At 54.9% G+C, this 13,912-nt stretch overlaps 1 protein-coding gene across 12 annotated transcripts in view; it reads right to left on the reverse strand.

Annotated features, from left to right (window-relative positions):
* The window catches only part of RNF207 (ring finger protein 207), a 24,426-nt gene extending 10,852 nt beyond the window's left edge, over window positions 1–13,574 (reverse strand). Inside the window, exons 1-14 of one of the 12 annotated variants that reach the window (XM_043923306.1) lie at window positions 13,051–13,574; window positions 5,808–5,964; window positions 5,507–5,697; window positions 4,492–4,624; window positions 3,226–3,370; window positions 3,056–3,137; window positions 2,908–2,983; window positions 2,702–2,827; window positions 2,255–2,301; window positions 1,921–1,993; window positions 1,786–1,854; window positions 1,166–1,234; window positions 919–1,016; window positions 10–196 (exon numbers count right to left, since the gene is read on the reverse strand). In XM_043923306.1, coding sequence (XP_043779241.1) covers window positions 10–196; window positions 919–1,016; window positions 1,166–1,234; window positions 1,786–1,854; window positions 1,921–1,993; window positions 2,255–2,301; window positions 2,702–2,827; window positions 2,908–2,983; window positions 3,056–3,137; window positions 3,226–3,370; window positions 4,492–4,624; window positions 5,507–5,697 — 1,296 coding nt within the window. In that variant the 5' untranslated portion in view covers window positions 5,808–5,964; window positions 13,051–13,574. Of the gene's footprint in view, window positions 1–9; window positions 197–918; window positions 1,017–1,165; window positions 1,235–1,785; window positions 1,855–1,920; window positions 1,994–2,254; window positions 2,302–2,701; window positions 2,984–3,055; window positions 3,138–3,225; window positions 3,371–4,491; window positions 4,636–5,506; window positions 5,732–5,807; window positions 5,965–6,042; window positions 6,806–13,050 lie in introns of those variants that run through there. The other 11 variants (XM_043923307.1, XM_043923305.1, XM_043923302.1 and 8 more) reach the window with 11 other exon arrangements.
* Window positions 13,575–13,912: the final 338 nt, after the last annotated feature.

Here is a 13,912-nt window from a genome sequence, read left to right on the forward strand (position 1 = left end):
CCTCCTCACCCGGTAGGAGTCCTCATAGTGGCGGCAGTGCTCCGTGAAGGGTGAGTCCTCGCCCTCCGCCAGCAGCACCTTGGTGCTGATGGACCGGTGCAGTGTGGGCTTTTGGACTGGTGACCCCAACATCTTCCCCACTGGGGAAGGGCAGCCGGGCCCCCTCAGCACCTTGGGGCCCGGGCCCCCTGCGAGCCTGGGGAGAGAACTCATGTGGATGTGGCTGTGGGGGTCCAGAGAGTCTTCCCTTCCCCCAGCCTCTCACCCAGGCGGCACAGCAGAACCACACAGGGGCCCAAAATAAACCTGATGCCAGGCTTTGCCCACCCAAGACCAATGACATCAGCAGGGTATTTTTAAAAATCCTGAGGGTGATGCCAGTGTGCAGAAGAGTCCATCAGGATGTCCTCAGGGCTGGTCCCCAGCACACCGTAAGTTCACGCACACATGCTGGACCTTGAAAATTTGGCCTGATGCCCAGTCTCCGGTGCTTAGGGCCCTGGGACCCTTGGCAGACACCCCCAGCTTAGGCATTTCTCCTAACTCGTAGGGATCTCCAGCTCTTCAGACTGCCCCCCCCCCCATTCCCGGAAGTCAGACCCCCTGCGGCTTCTGGTGACCGAGACCCCACTGTAAGCTACCCTTCCTTTCAGGGCTTAGACACCCCAATCCAGATGCACAACTGCGGTTGGGGGCAGCCCCTGAGTCCTCCTGTTTACCCCTGACCCGGCTCCAAGCCGTCTACCGTGGGCTTCCGACCAGGATGGCTGCTTTCAGGCTGGGCAGGCTTCCGAGTGGAGGTCGGAGGTGCTCAGACGCGGCGCCCGGAGCTCGGTGAGCTGGGAAAGTCTGCCCCCACCCCAATGGGAATCTTGTGCCCGCCTCCCCGTTCCCGGTTCCGGCGCCCTCGCGGCTCACGTGCTGGTGCCACCCCCGGCACCCGCCGCCCGGCGTGGCCCCAGCATCAGTAGCGGCTCCAGGCAGCGCGCGAACTCGGCACGGTGGTCGCTGGCGATCTGGGTGGCGGGACGAGGTCGTGAGGTAGGTCCCTACCCTGCGGGACTGCGCTCCCGCCCCCGGCCCACCCCGCGCCCCGGTCTCCCCCGCCCACTCTGCGTCCCCGGCCCTCGTCCCCGCCCCCGGCCCACCCCACGCCCCCACGCACCTTGCTGCTCTGTGCCGGCCGCAGGCGATGTGGCCGCGTGACGATGCCCTGCAATCTCTCCATCAGCTCCTGTGGCAGGGGGAGCGGGGAAGGGGAGGGCTCTCAGGTGGGTGGGTGCGGGCGGGGGAGGGGGGTGACACTGAGGGGAGGGGTCCGGAGGGCGAGTCTGCCTTTAGGACGGTTACCTGCCTTCCGATCCTCCCTGGGGTTGGCCGGATGTCCACCCCAACCCCCACCCCCACCCCGCCCCCCAAATCGACTGGAAAGGCTGGGATGTCTGGACTTCAGTAGACTCTGCGTTTTAGGGGAGGAGGTTTGTGCTCCCTTCAGGCTCTGCTGTCCTCTTATTTATTTATTGGCTGCACTGGCAGCTTTGGGGGATCTTAGTTCCCCCGTCAGGGACTGACCCTTGCAGAGTCCTAACCAATGGAGACCACCAGGGAATTCCCTGCTGTCCTCTTAAAAGGGCTCTGCTGGCCCCCAAGTAGTTTGTAGATGACGATGTGGAGGAGGTGGCCAGCCTCCAGGTAACAGGATGCCCAGCCCTGAGGTGGGGGTCTCAGACGTGCACAGTAGGCTCCTGCTGGGGAGGGGGGCACCCAGGAGCTGGGGGCACTCACGTAGCCCAGGTCCAGGAACTCGGCCTTGTTGGCCAAGCTGAGGAAGGAAGAGCAGATGACCAGGTGAACCTGCAAGAGGGACGCTGCTCAGTGCCTGGGAGGGGTGCCTGGTCCCACGCCCCCAGCTCCGCTTACCTGCAGGGTGGGCAGCAGAGTGGCCAGATGGGAGAGCTGCTCCTTGAAGGCCTTGTCCTTCTCTTCATACTGGCTGGGGGAGGGGCAGGCAGCCTCATCTCCAAGGGGAGGGCTGCCCACCCCCACCTGGGCGAGGCCTCGGAACTGAGTGGTTCCATCTCCCCACCCACTTTGTGCATCCTTCCCTGTCTCCCCTTCACTGAGCCACCCTGCCTTCCCCCCACTGGGGTGGACACCTGGATGTCTTGCTCTTAGGGTGGGACAGGGCTGGCCTAGGCTCCAGCTGGTGTCTGGAAGTCAAGGGGCAGAGGGTGGAGACCCTGCCACTACTCACCTCTGCACGGCCTGCAGCAGCAGCGCTTTCCTCTCTAACAGTTTGTCCTGGGAGGGACAGTCCACTAACTGACTGGGCAGACTCGGCCCTGCCCCCTCCCAGCACTCTCCCAGGCTCCCGGGTTCCAGCCACACAGCTGCTTAGCCTGGCTCTCTCTCCAGCCCACGAGCTCTGCTACCCCTGCCTGGGAGCACCGACAGCCTCACCTTCAATGTCACCTCCTACGGAAAGTCTTCCCTGACCACCTCCCATCACCAGCCCCAGCCTAGGGCGGGCCCTTGCTCCTCCTCTGAATTTTCCTGGCTACTAAGATTAACTAACTCCTGAAAGTAGTTCAGTGCTTGCTATACTAGAATCTCTAGGAGGGCTGGGGCAGGCCTGGGCCCCAGTCAGGTCATGCTGATAAGGATTCTGGGCTGTGGCTGTTCGGTCCCCCCTATGCCTCACCTGCATGCTGCTGAAGAGGGCATGGATGGCGGCCTCCTCCTCTGCCGCGCTGCGTCGCACCTCCTCCACCATCGCCTGCAGCAGCTCGATGGCCTCTCGCGTGGCGGTCTGCAGGGCCTTCACCTCCTGGGGACAGGGTGGCCTCAGCCTCCTGGGGACGCGCGTTCCCAACCCCGGCCCCGGCGCGCCCGGCAGCCCGCGCTCACCAGCACCGCCTGCTGCAGCCGCTCGCAGCCCTGGACGTAAGCTGACTCGAGGTCCACGCAGTGGACGCGGCTCTCCCTGCAAGGACCCCGCGCGTGAGCCCGCTCCGGGACGCTCGCCAGCCCCTCACCTCCTGCGCCCTCTACCCACCCCTGCATGTCCCGGAAGCAGCGGATGCACAGCAGCGACTTCTTGTCGGTGGAGAACAGGACATAGGGCTCGGCGTGCAGCGCTGCGGCGGGGACGGCGGTGAGGGCGCCGGGCAGCGCCCGCCCCCATCCCCGCCCGGCGCCGGCCCCGTCCCCGCACGCCGCACTCACTGCACTTCTGGAGCACGTCGCGGCTGCGCTGGCCCAAGGCCACGATGTCGTGGCGCGCGAACATGCGTGCCCGGTGCGTCTCGTCGCGGCAGCGTGCGCACAGCGGCTGCCCGCAAGTGTTGCAGAAGTATGTGGTCTCCGCGTCCTGCGGACAGAGCTCGGGCTCAGTCCGCCGGTGAACTGGGAGCCTGTCTTTGCGCGTCTGCGAGTCTCCGGCAGGGGGCACGGCCGCCGGCAGCCCTCTCATGTAAACCCGACGCGCAGTGCTCTGTATCCCCAGTTTACAGACGAGAATATCAAGGCTGAGAGAGTAGGTAAGGGGGAGGTACCCATAACGGGCTTGAGGAGGGGGTTCCCCAGGGTTGTGGGGAGGGCAGACATTGTATTTGCAAAACATTTAACCTACAACAGAAACGTATGTGTGCCCATGGGCAAGACCTGTCAAGCCCCTCTTGGCACCCTCAATAGGAGCTACATGGCTGTGTTCACCCCAGCCATTTGGAGTTGGAACTTGACTGGGAGGGGGAAAGGGGTGAAGGTCTGCAGGTGCCCTTCCCTGTGGCTGAGAGTCCAAGGCATCGATCCCAGGGATGGCTATGAAAACACAGACTCCCAATTTCTTTGGCATTCAAGGCCATTTCCTCCCCAGGCTCTCCCTACGTCCAGCCCCTCACCTACTACTCTTTATCTCTGTACTTCCAGGTAGCACATATTCTAGAACTTGCCAGCACACCCTGACCTTTTGCTCCTGTAGGGACATTCTCCTGGGAATCCTCAGATCAGCTCCCACAGTCCAGAGAGAGTCCCCTGTGCACTTCTCAGTCCAGCCTGAAGCCTGGCCTCTGCTCCCAGGTCCTTCAGGATGACCTCTCCCCAGTGAGACAGTGTGCTCACATCCCCTGTCCCATCTCTGGCTGCAGATAGCAGCTCACCGCTACCCAGGAAGCCGTGGACCCTCGAGGGACTCCAGGTCTGTGCATTGGATTGCTCTTCCTGTTCCATTTCACAACTCTGCCCTGAGTTGGGGGCCAGTAAACTCCCCCCAAATCCAAATGGCTTTAACCCCTGCACCTAACACACTGTTGGTTCAAGTGAGTTATTTTGGACTTCAGTCCCCACACCAGTAAAATGGGGCCCCTGTTCTGGATATGAGGTGTCTGAGAGAGGGGCTGGAGAGCCCACTGTTGGGTGATCCTCTGAGGATATGGCATCAGGACAGTGCAGCCTGGTGCCCTCCACTCCCCACTGCACCCCAGGTGCCCCTGCCTGCTTGCCGCACTCCAGGTCGCAGTTGGCGCAGCGCACCACCTCGGTGCCATCCCCTGAGCTGTCCACCAGGAACTGCAACAGCCGATCCACTGGAGGGAGCCCGCTGGGGCCCTTCACCACCGTCTGGTGCCTGTGGAGAAGCTTCAGCAAAGCTCCAGATGCCCCTTCTCCGAGGCTCCCTACCCACTTCCTACTGTGTACATTCCAGGCGGAGCTAAAAATAGGGTGGGAGGTGGGGTGCCTGCAGGCCTGACATCTATAAATATTTCAGTCAGTGCTCAGTCAGTGCTCACTCCGACCCAGTCCCTTCCCAGACCTGGAGGGATCCTGGGAGGGGGTTGGCGACTCAGGGTGTCAAAGGCAGAAGCCTCCCCTCAAGCCCCTCTCACTGCATTAGGCAAATTCAGGGCCACCCCAGGTATCCTGAGTTTCCCCGGTAGCCCAGCGGCTAAAGAATCCACTTGCAATGCAGGGGACAAAGGAGACTTGGGTTCAATCCCTGGGTCGTGAAAACCCCCTAGAAATGGCAACCCACTCTAGTATTCTTGCCTGGAGAATCCCATGGACAGAGGAGGAGCCTGGAGTGCTACAGTCCGTGGGGTCACAAAGACTCAGACACTGAGCAACTGAGCACACATGCACAGGTAACTTGAGCCAACATAACTTGCTACTTTGACCTAAGACTTAAGGACCCCTAAGTGAGTCATTGGGAGTGTCCAGATGCGGAGCTGCGATCGCCTACTCCAGCAGCATCCAATTCCACAGCACAGGCACTCTAGCCTGCCCTTGCCCCCTGACTTATCTTGAGAGGCCTTGGGTCATAATCCCAGGTCTCAGTTACCCTGATCTGTAAAATGGGCAGCAGCCTTCACAATCTCTGGCAGAGAGGCACCAGCTGGGTGCAGTCTCTCTCCCAGCCTTCTTCCTGAAGAGTCTTGCCCTCCCTCCCAGCACCCAGATCCCTTCCCAGAGGGAGCCAGCCTCCCCTCCTCTGGGGCTTCCAGGCACTCACTGGCACAGAGGGCAGGCGAGGCGGCCATCGGCAGCACGGCCACGCAGGCAGCCGGCGCAGAACTCATGAAAGCAGTCCAGCAGGCAGGGGCGCTCATACTGCGCGTGGCACAGCGGGCACACGAGGGGGTGGCCGCTTGTCCCATCCAGGGCGCCCGGCCCCTCCAGAGGCGTGAAGATAGCTCCGGACATCTTCAGGGACAGCGCAGGAGGGCGGCAGGGCGCCCTTGTTTGGGGGGGAGCTCTCACCGTGCCCGCGCCCGCATCTGCAGCTCCCCTTCCCCTGTGCGGGTCCCCCTTACCTGTCCTGCCCGGACCCTTCGCGGCGTCCAGAGATCGTGGAGCGGGGGAGCAGCTAGGGCTCGGGGCTGGGGGCTAGCGCGCCGGGGCGGGGAGGATGGGCAGGACTCCCGCAGAGAGGCCAGACCCTGTGCGTCCTCCCACGTCTCCAAGGCGGCCCTGGAAGGTCAGTCAATGCATCCTACCCAACGCCCAGCCTTCCTCTTTATCCCCCACCCAACCTCCCCTTACTCCCACCTTAGGAATTCTCCCGCCGGTGTCCTCTGGGTGACCCTCAGGCGGCAACCCTTCCGCCCCCCGGTGCTCCGCTCCACCTTTCCCAGACCGGCGGCTGCTGCCTCGCCGCGAGGGCCTGCACCGAACGAACTCCGCGCTCCCCCCCACCGCTCTGACCCAGGGCTCCGGTCACAGCCACGGCCACGGCCACCGTACCCCCACGCCTGGAGGAGTGTGGCGGGAACGCGCGGCTGGAAATGACCCCGTGGGGCCAGGGTTCGAAACTTGGACTGGATGCCGCCCGGGATGGCAGAGCCCCGAGCCCGGAGTCGCCGGAGCGCCGCGCAGAGCGGGGCGAAGGCCCTGGCTGCGGGCTCCTCAGGGGTCTATGGCCCCCCGGCCAGATGGCTCTGTCCGGTCGGACTTGGCCGGGACAGGAGTTAGTCAGCGCGGTCCTATTTCCTCAACGGCCAGTTGAGGGCGCCCGAGAGCAGCAGCCGCCCCTCCCACCATTGGCTTGGGAGGCACGTGAGAGGGCTTGGCATGCCACTGCTGGGTTTGGCAGGTTGGGGGCCCCCCCGGCCAAGATTCCGACCTCTCAGAGCCTCGGAGGTGGGTTAGAACAGGGGGACCTCCCAGTGATCAGGGCAGACTTCAATGAAGTGAAATGCACGTCCTAAGCCTCGAACAAAGTTAGAGAAGGTGATGAAATTCCAGTTGAGCTATTTCACATCCTGAAAGATGATGCTGTGAAAGTGCTGCACTCAATATGCCAGCAAATTTGGAAAACTCAGCAGTGACTACAGGACTGGAAAAGGTCAGTTTTCATTCCAATCCCAAAGAAAGGCAATGCGAAAGAATGCTCAAACTACCGCACAATTGCACTCATCTCACATGCTAGTAAAGTAATGCTCAAAATTCTCTAAGCCAGGCTTCAGCAATATGTGAACTGTGAACTTCCAGATGGTCAAGGTGGTTTTAGAAAAGGCAGAGGAGCCAGAGATCAAATTGCCAACATCCGCTGAGTCATTGAAAAAGCAAGATGTTTTTCCAGAAAAACATCTATTTCTGCTTTATTGACTATGCCAAAGCCTTTCACTGTGTGGATAACAATAAACTGTGGAAAATTCTGAAAGAGATGGGAATACCAGACCACCTGACCTGCCTCTTGAGAAACCTATTTGCAGGTCAGGAAGCAACAGTTAGAACTGGACAGAGACCAACAGACTGGTTCCAAATATGAAAAGGAGTACATTAAGGCTGTATATTGTCACCCTGATTATTTAACTTATATGCAGAGTACACCATGAGAAACGCTGGGCTGGAAGAAGCACAAAGTGGAATCAAGATTGCCGGAAGAAATATCAATAACCTCAGATATGCAGATGACCCCACCCTTATGGCAGAAAGTGAAGAGGAACTAAAAAGCCTCTTGATGAAAGTGAAAGAGGAAAGTAAAAAAGTTGGCTTAAAGCTCAACGTTCAGAAAATTAAGATCATGGCATCTGGTCTCATCACTTCATGGGAAATAGATGGGGAAACAGTGGAAACAGTGTCAGACTTTATTTTGGGGGGCTTCCAAATCACTGCAGATGGTGACTGCAGCCATGAAATTAAAAGATGCTTACTCCTTGGAAGGAAAGTTATGACCAACCTAGATAGCATATTAAAAAGCAGAGACATTACTTTGCCAACAAAGGTCCGTCTAGTCAAGGCTATGGTTTCTCCAGTGGTCATGTATGGATTTGAGGGTTGGATGGTGAAGAAAGCTGAGCACCGAAGAACTGATGCTTTTGAACTGTGGTGTTGGAGAAGACTCTTGAGAGTCCCTTGGACCTCAAGGAGATCCAACCAGTCCATCCTAAAGGAGATCAGTCCTGGGTGTTCACTGGAAGGACTGATGCTGAAGCTGAAACTCCAATACTTTGACCACTTCATGTGAAGAGTTGACTCATTGGAAAAGACCCTGATGCTGGGGGGGGATTGGGGGCAGGAGGAGAAGGGGACGACACAGGATGAGATGGCTGGATGGCATCACCGACTTGAGTCGTGGGACATGAGTGTGGGTAAACTCCGGGAGTTGGTGATGGACAGGGAGGCCTGGTGTGCTGCGATTCATGGGGTCGCAAAGAGTCGGACACGACTGAGTGGCTGAACTGAACTGAAGCCTCCAAATAATTAAGATGCCAGTCCCATCAGCAGCGGAGTGCCCCACAAAGAGGTAGCTTTAGGAGGGAAAGAACGAGAGAGGACACGCTGAGCCTTTCCACCTGGGCCCCTCTGCCTTTCTTGGCCTGCTGTATACTTGTTTCACCCAGGGTGATTTTCTCCAAATTGCCTGCTTTCTCTGCACATGCCATCCTGAGCTCCTGGAGAGCAGCCCCCATCTCTGCTCCCGCCACCACCACCCCCACCCTGACCCCCGTCCCGGAAATCAGGGTCAAGCCACAGCCTGACCCATGGAAGGTGCTCAATTAAATCTTACTAATCAGTTAGGAAAAACTAGGAGATAATATTCTAGCTGGGTTTTGAAGGATGAGTAGAAGTTTGCAAGGGAGAAGAAAGGAAGTGAATTCTAGGCAGGAAACATCTATTCTTTTCAGGGTTGATAGCTTATGGTGGTAGGTGTTGAGTTTGTGGTCTCTGAAGGTTTCACTCCAGAACCAAAGATGCAGTCTCAGTCACTCAGAGCTTTGTGCAGCAAAGATTTTATTGAAATGAAAGGATAGAGAAAGTTTCTGACGTAGACATCAGAAGGGGGTGGGAAGAGTACCCACTTTGCTAGATTGAGCAGGGCATTATACACTTTTCAGCTGGCTGCTGAAAATAGATAAAAAGAATACCTCAAGACTGAAAGTTTTACCAGACCCTTTCCTAAGGCATACATCCTGAGATAACTTTGACACAAGATTAGCCAGGGAGAATGGGTTCCAGGCAACATGCCTCTGGGAGAGATATAGTGTTGCTGAGAAAACAGGTTCCCAGGCAAGATTTGTTACAATTATAATCATCAACTTAGAGCCTAAGGAAAGCATACCCACGAGTATCAATCATGTCAGACTCTTGGCAACCCCATGGACTGTAGCCTAATAGGCTCCTCCGTCCATGGGATTTTCCAGGCAAGAATACTGGAGTGGGTTGCCATTTCCTTCTCCAGTAAGATGTATTCAGTTCAGTTCAGTTCAGTTGCTCAGTTGTGTCTGACTCTTTGCGATCCCATGAATCGCAGCACGTCAGGCCTCCCTGTCTATCACCAACTCCTGGAGTTTACTCAAACTCAAGGCCATGGAGTCAGTGATGCCATCCAGCCACCTTCTAGTACTGCTCTGTAATTATTAGCTCCAGATCTAAAGAAAAGCCGGCTCTCAGACAAGATACATTGTTGCACAAGGCTTAAGGAAAGCATGAGTAAGATACATTGTTGCTTGTGCAGCCTATGTGACTAAGGCAAAAGAACTGGAGCAAGAATGTTCACCTCCTCCATAAAGGAGCCTTGGACTCCCTATCAACCTGCCTAAATTAACGCTAGCACAGTCCTCTCTAGCCCTTGTGCTCCAAGTCATAGTAACAGTGGCAAGTGTTTACAGGTCAAGGTACTATTCAAAGCTCCTTTACTTGTATTATCTCAACTAATCTTCCTGAACATCTTTAAAAAAAGTGAAAGTGTCAGTCACTTAGTTGTGTCCTGACTCTGCAACCCTATGGCTATAGCCAGTCAGGCTCCTCTCTGTCCATGGAATTCTCCAGGAAAGAATACTGGAATGGGTAGCCATTCCCTTCTCCAGGGGATCTTCTCGACCCAGGGATTGAACCCGGGTCTCCTGCATTGCAGGCAGATTCTTTACCATCTGAGTCACCAATCCTGACCACCTTACAGCCTTACTATTTGAGTAGTATCAATATTTACTGAGCATCCACCAGGGACCCTATACATAGAAATAGACAAACCAGGTTCACCAAGTACACAAATCAACAAATACAAAAATGACAGTCTATGTTAAATATTCTGAAGGAAAGAATTGGAATGATGTAATGGAGGGCAGCTGGGAGGAGGTGGAGCTGAAGACACACTAGATAACCATGGATGGGCAGAGCGCCTGGAGAATGAGAAGAAATGAGACACAAGAAAAGCCATGAAGAGTTCAAAGCTGAGCCAACAGCAAGTACAAGGTCCCAGAAGTTGGAATAAATGTGAAGGAAGGAAAGGAAGACCAATGTGGGTGGAGAGGAAGGGATGCAGGATTGGGGTGAGGCTGAGGATGGAGAGTGGAGGCAAGGGCATGGAGAGTTGAGGGTTGCATCTTTGGGGTGAAGGTGGTCATCTTCACCCTCTAGACTAGAGAGGAGTCCACGCTGGAGGCTGTACATACAGACTTGGGGAGTCATACTTAAGGTTATGTGTCTGGGCTTCCCTGGTGGAACAGTGGTTAAGACTGTGCACTTCCACTGCAGGGGATGCAGGTTTGATCCTTGGTCAGGGAACTAAGATCCTGCATGCCCTGTGGCATGGCCAAAAAAAAAAAAAAAAAAGATATGTGTTTGGAGCATGGCAAAGGTCAAGTGTAGATAAAAACGAGAGGGGCTTTGCTTCTTGCAGACCTTCAAGTCCAGGGAGGAGGAGGAGGGAGCAGCAAGGAGACAGAGAAGGAGTGGCCAGAGGTGGAAGGAGAACCAGGAGAGATTGAGGTCCTGGGGACCCAGGGAAGAAGGGTCACCAAGGATGAGTGACCTCTGGTATCAGATGCTAATAGAAGCAGGAAGAAGACCAGGACCTAACCCCAGTTCTTAACAGGAGGACATCATCAGTGACCTTGACGAGAGCTGTCCTGGTGGCCGGTGTGTGTGTGTGCAAAGCACCCCCCCACCCCCGCAAGTGGGTTCAAAAGGAAATGGGAGGAGAAATTGACAGTGCACAGAGGAAACAATATCACCAGCTAGGTGGTTTATTGGAAATTTCTCACAGTTGTGAGGCTGGAAGCCCGAGGTCAGGTGTAGACAGATTGGGCTCCTGGTGCAGCCACTCTTCCTGGCTTATTGTCGGCTGTCTTCTCCCTGTGGCTCGCATGGCAAGACAGATCTCAGGTGTCGTCTTTGCCAGTCCCACCATAAAGCCCCACCCTCATGATCGCTTATAAATCTAATTACTTCCCAGAGGACTTGCCTCCAAATACCATCACTTTGGGGACTAGGGTCTCACTTATGAATTTGGAAGGACACAAACATTCAGTACATAGCAGATAGGAGATGAAAGGGGTAGTGTATGACAGGAAATGTTGGGGGTTGAGAGATTGCTTTTACTGTTTTAAGATGGGAGGTTTTTTTAATTATTATTATATTTTTATAAGATTAGCAGTCAACTTTCAAAAAATATTTATTTTTGGCTGCATTGGGTCTTGGGCTTCCCTGATAGCTCAGTTGGTAAAGAATCCTCCTGCAATGCAGGAGACCCTGGTTTGATTCCTGGGTCTGGAAGACCCAGGTGGTGTGTATCTGAAAATTCTTTCTGGATTGCTTCTGTGTTTTCAAAAAGAGAGCAATGGAGGTCATCAGTTGAGAGGGATGTTTTGGCATGAGGAGCTGGCATTCTGGCCAGAGGTGTGAAAAAAATTATTTAGAGGACTGGAAGGTAGCCCCAAGGCTTGCTAAGTTAAGAGAGGGGTCAGGTCACTTGGGAAAAAGCACACTAAGGATTGTTAATCAAGTACAAAGGTTTGTGAACTAGGTAACTTGAGGGGTAACATAAGAACTCTAGCAACTGCAAGAAGTAGTTGCCACTCCTAGGATGATCTTATTAGACTGTAGACACTTGAAGGAGGGGGCTCAGGAAGCTGAGCACTGCTCAGCTGGTGTTGGGGAGAAGACAATGAAGCTGGTTCTACAAGTGTTGGAATTACTGCAACTGGATTCAGCTGAGGTTTCTGGACTGTTCCAACTGCTGCTACCAGGATGAAGAAGCAGGAGGAGGTAACACCAACAGAACAGGAACAAGCAGGAAGTAAACCAAGATAAGTCTCTTCTTTTTCCTCCAGCCTGCAGTTTCCCTCCTAGGTCCCCATTGAAAGAACCTGATTACAGCCAGCTGGCAAAGCAGAAATGTGGTTTGCAGTCAGCAATAGCAGCATGGGGGTTTTCCTGGTGTCTCAACAGTAAAGAAACCACCTGCCAATGCAGGGTTCGATCCCTAATCAGGGAAGATTCCATATGCTGAGGAGCAATTAAGCCCGTGTGCCACAACTGCTGAGCTTGTACTCTAGAGTCCAAGAGCCAAAACTACTGAGCCCATGTGTTGCAACTACTGAAGCCCGTGTGCCTTAGAGCCTCTGCTCCACTACAAGAGAAGCCACCACAATGAGAAGCCTGCATACCCCAATTAGAGAGTAGCTCCCACTCCCCAAAACTAAAGAAAAAAGCCTGCAAAGCAAAGAAGACCCAGCATAGCCAAATACAAATAAATACATATTATTAAAAAAAAAAAGAATAGCAAGGTGGGTTTGGAGCTTGGTCAACTGGTACATCTGGACTAGTCAGCATGGGAGAGTATCCTAACACCACTGTAAGCGAGGCTTGGGCTTCTGATAGGTGACTACATGGCAGGTGGATACAGGGACTGGAGGGTGTGTGCAAGTGAGTGATTATAATGCAGGACCTTGGACTGGAACTGGTAATGTTGCAGGAAGGTGGACTCCTTCCAGGGCCAGAGAGTGGACTCTTGTCTATCACTCAGAAATGAATTGTCTGAGGAGACACATGTGCTGATAATGCAAGAGACTTTCTTGGGAAGGGGTGCCAGGGCAGAGAGCAGCAGAGTAAGGGAACCCAGGAGGACTGCTCCACCACATGGTGGAGAAAGTCTTGGGTTTTATGGTGATGGGACTAGTTTCTGGGTTGTTTCTGATTGAAACACTCAGATCTCACTGACTCTGATTGAGGGTCCTTCCTTGTGGCACACGCATCACTCAGTCAAGATGGATTCCAGCAAGGAGGATTCTGGGAGGTTGGTAGGACACGTGGTGTCTCCTTTTGACTTACCCGAAATTCTTCTGGTTGGCGGTGGCTTGTTAATTTTGTGTTTTTATCAGGACGTCCTCTCATAACACAAATCATGCAAATTATTACTATGGTGCATGGCTAAAGTGGGCGGTTCCAGTCAGTGTTTCCCCTAACAGCAAGGACATGAGGGACTGAAAGTAGTCCGGTGTGTGGAACGGCAGATCTGGGGATGAAGACCCCTTGCCACTCAACTTTGGTCCGTGGACCAGCAGCAGTAGCAGCAGCAGCATCTCCTGGGAGCTCTCATGAAACGAAGAATCTCAGGCCAATGAGACCCACTGAATTGGAATCTGGAGCGAGATTCCCAGGTGGTTCCTGTCTGTATGCCAGTGTGGGGAGCGCTGGCAGACGAATTTTTGAAGCTGGGAAACTAGAAGGGATGAGGGACTTCCCAGATGGCGCTAGTGATAAAGAACCTGCCTGCCAATGCAGGAGACCTAAGAGACTCAGGTTCGATCCCTGGGTCGGGAAGGTCCCCTGGAGAAGGACATGCCAGACCACTCCAGTATTCTTGCCTGGAGAATCCTACGGAGAGAGGAGTCTGTCGGGCTACAGTCCATAGGGTCTCAAAGAGTGGGACACGACTGAAGCGGCTTAGTACGCACCAGAAGAGATGAGTTGGAAAGCTAGGATGACCCGAGGATGGGCAGCTTGAGTCTGAGGTGGTGGAGACTCTACCTGACTGCAGCCAAGAGGGCTAGCACCTGGAGGCAGCCCCTGGGCACCCGCTTCCTGACTGGGATTTTGGGTAGGAAGCAGCCAAGTGCTCTCGGACATTAGGACCCCAAATTAGGCCTCACCTCCCCAAATTAGTGGGTTCGATTCCCATCCCACTACCTGG

The sequence above is a fragment of the Cervus elaphus genome, chromosome 14, assembly GCF_910594005.1.
Source record: "Cervus elaphus chromosome 14, mCerEla1.1, whole genome shotgun sequence".
NCBI classification, from domain to species: domain Eukaryota; kingdom Metazoa; phylum Chordata; class Mammalia; order Artiodactyla; family Cervidae; genus Cervus; species Cervus elaphus.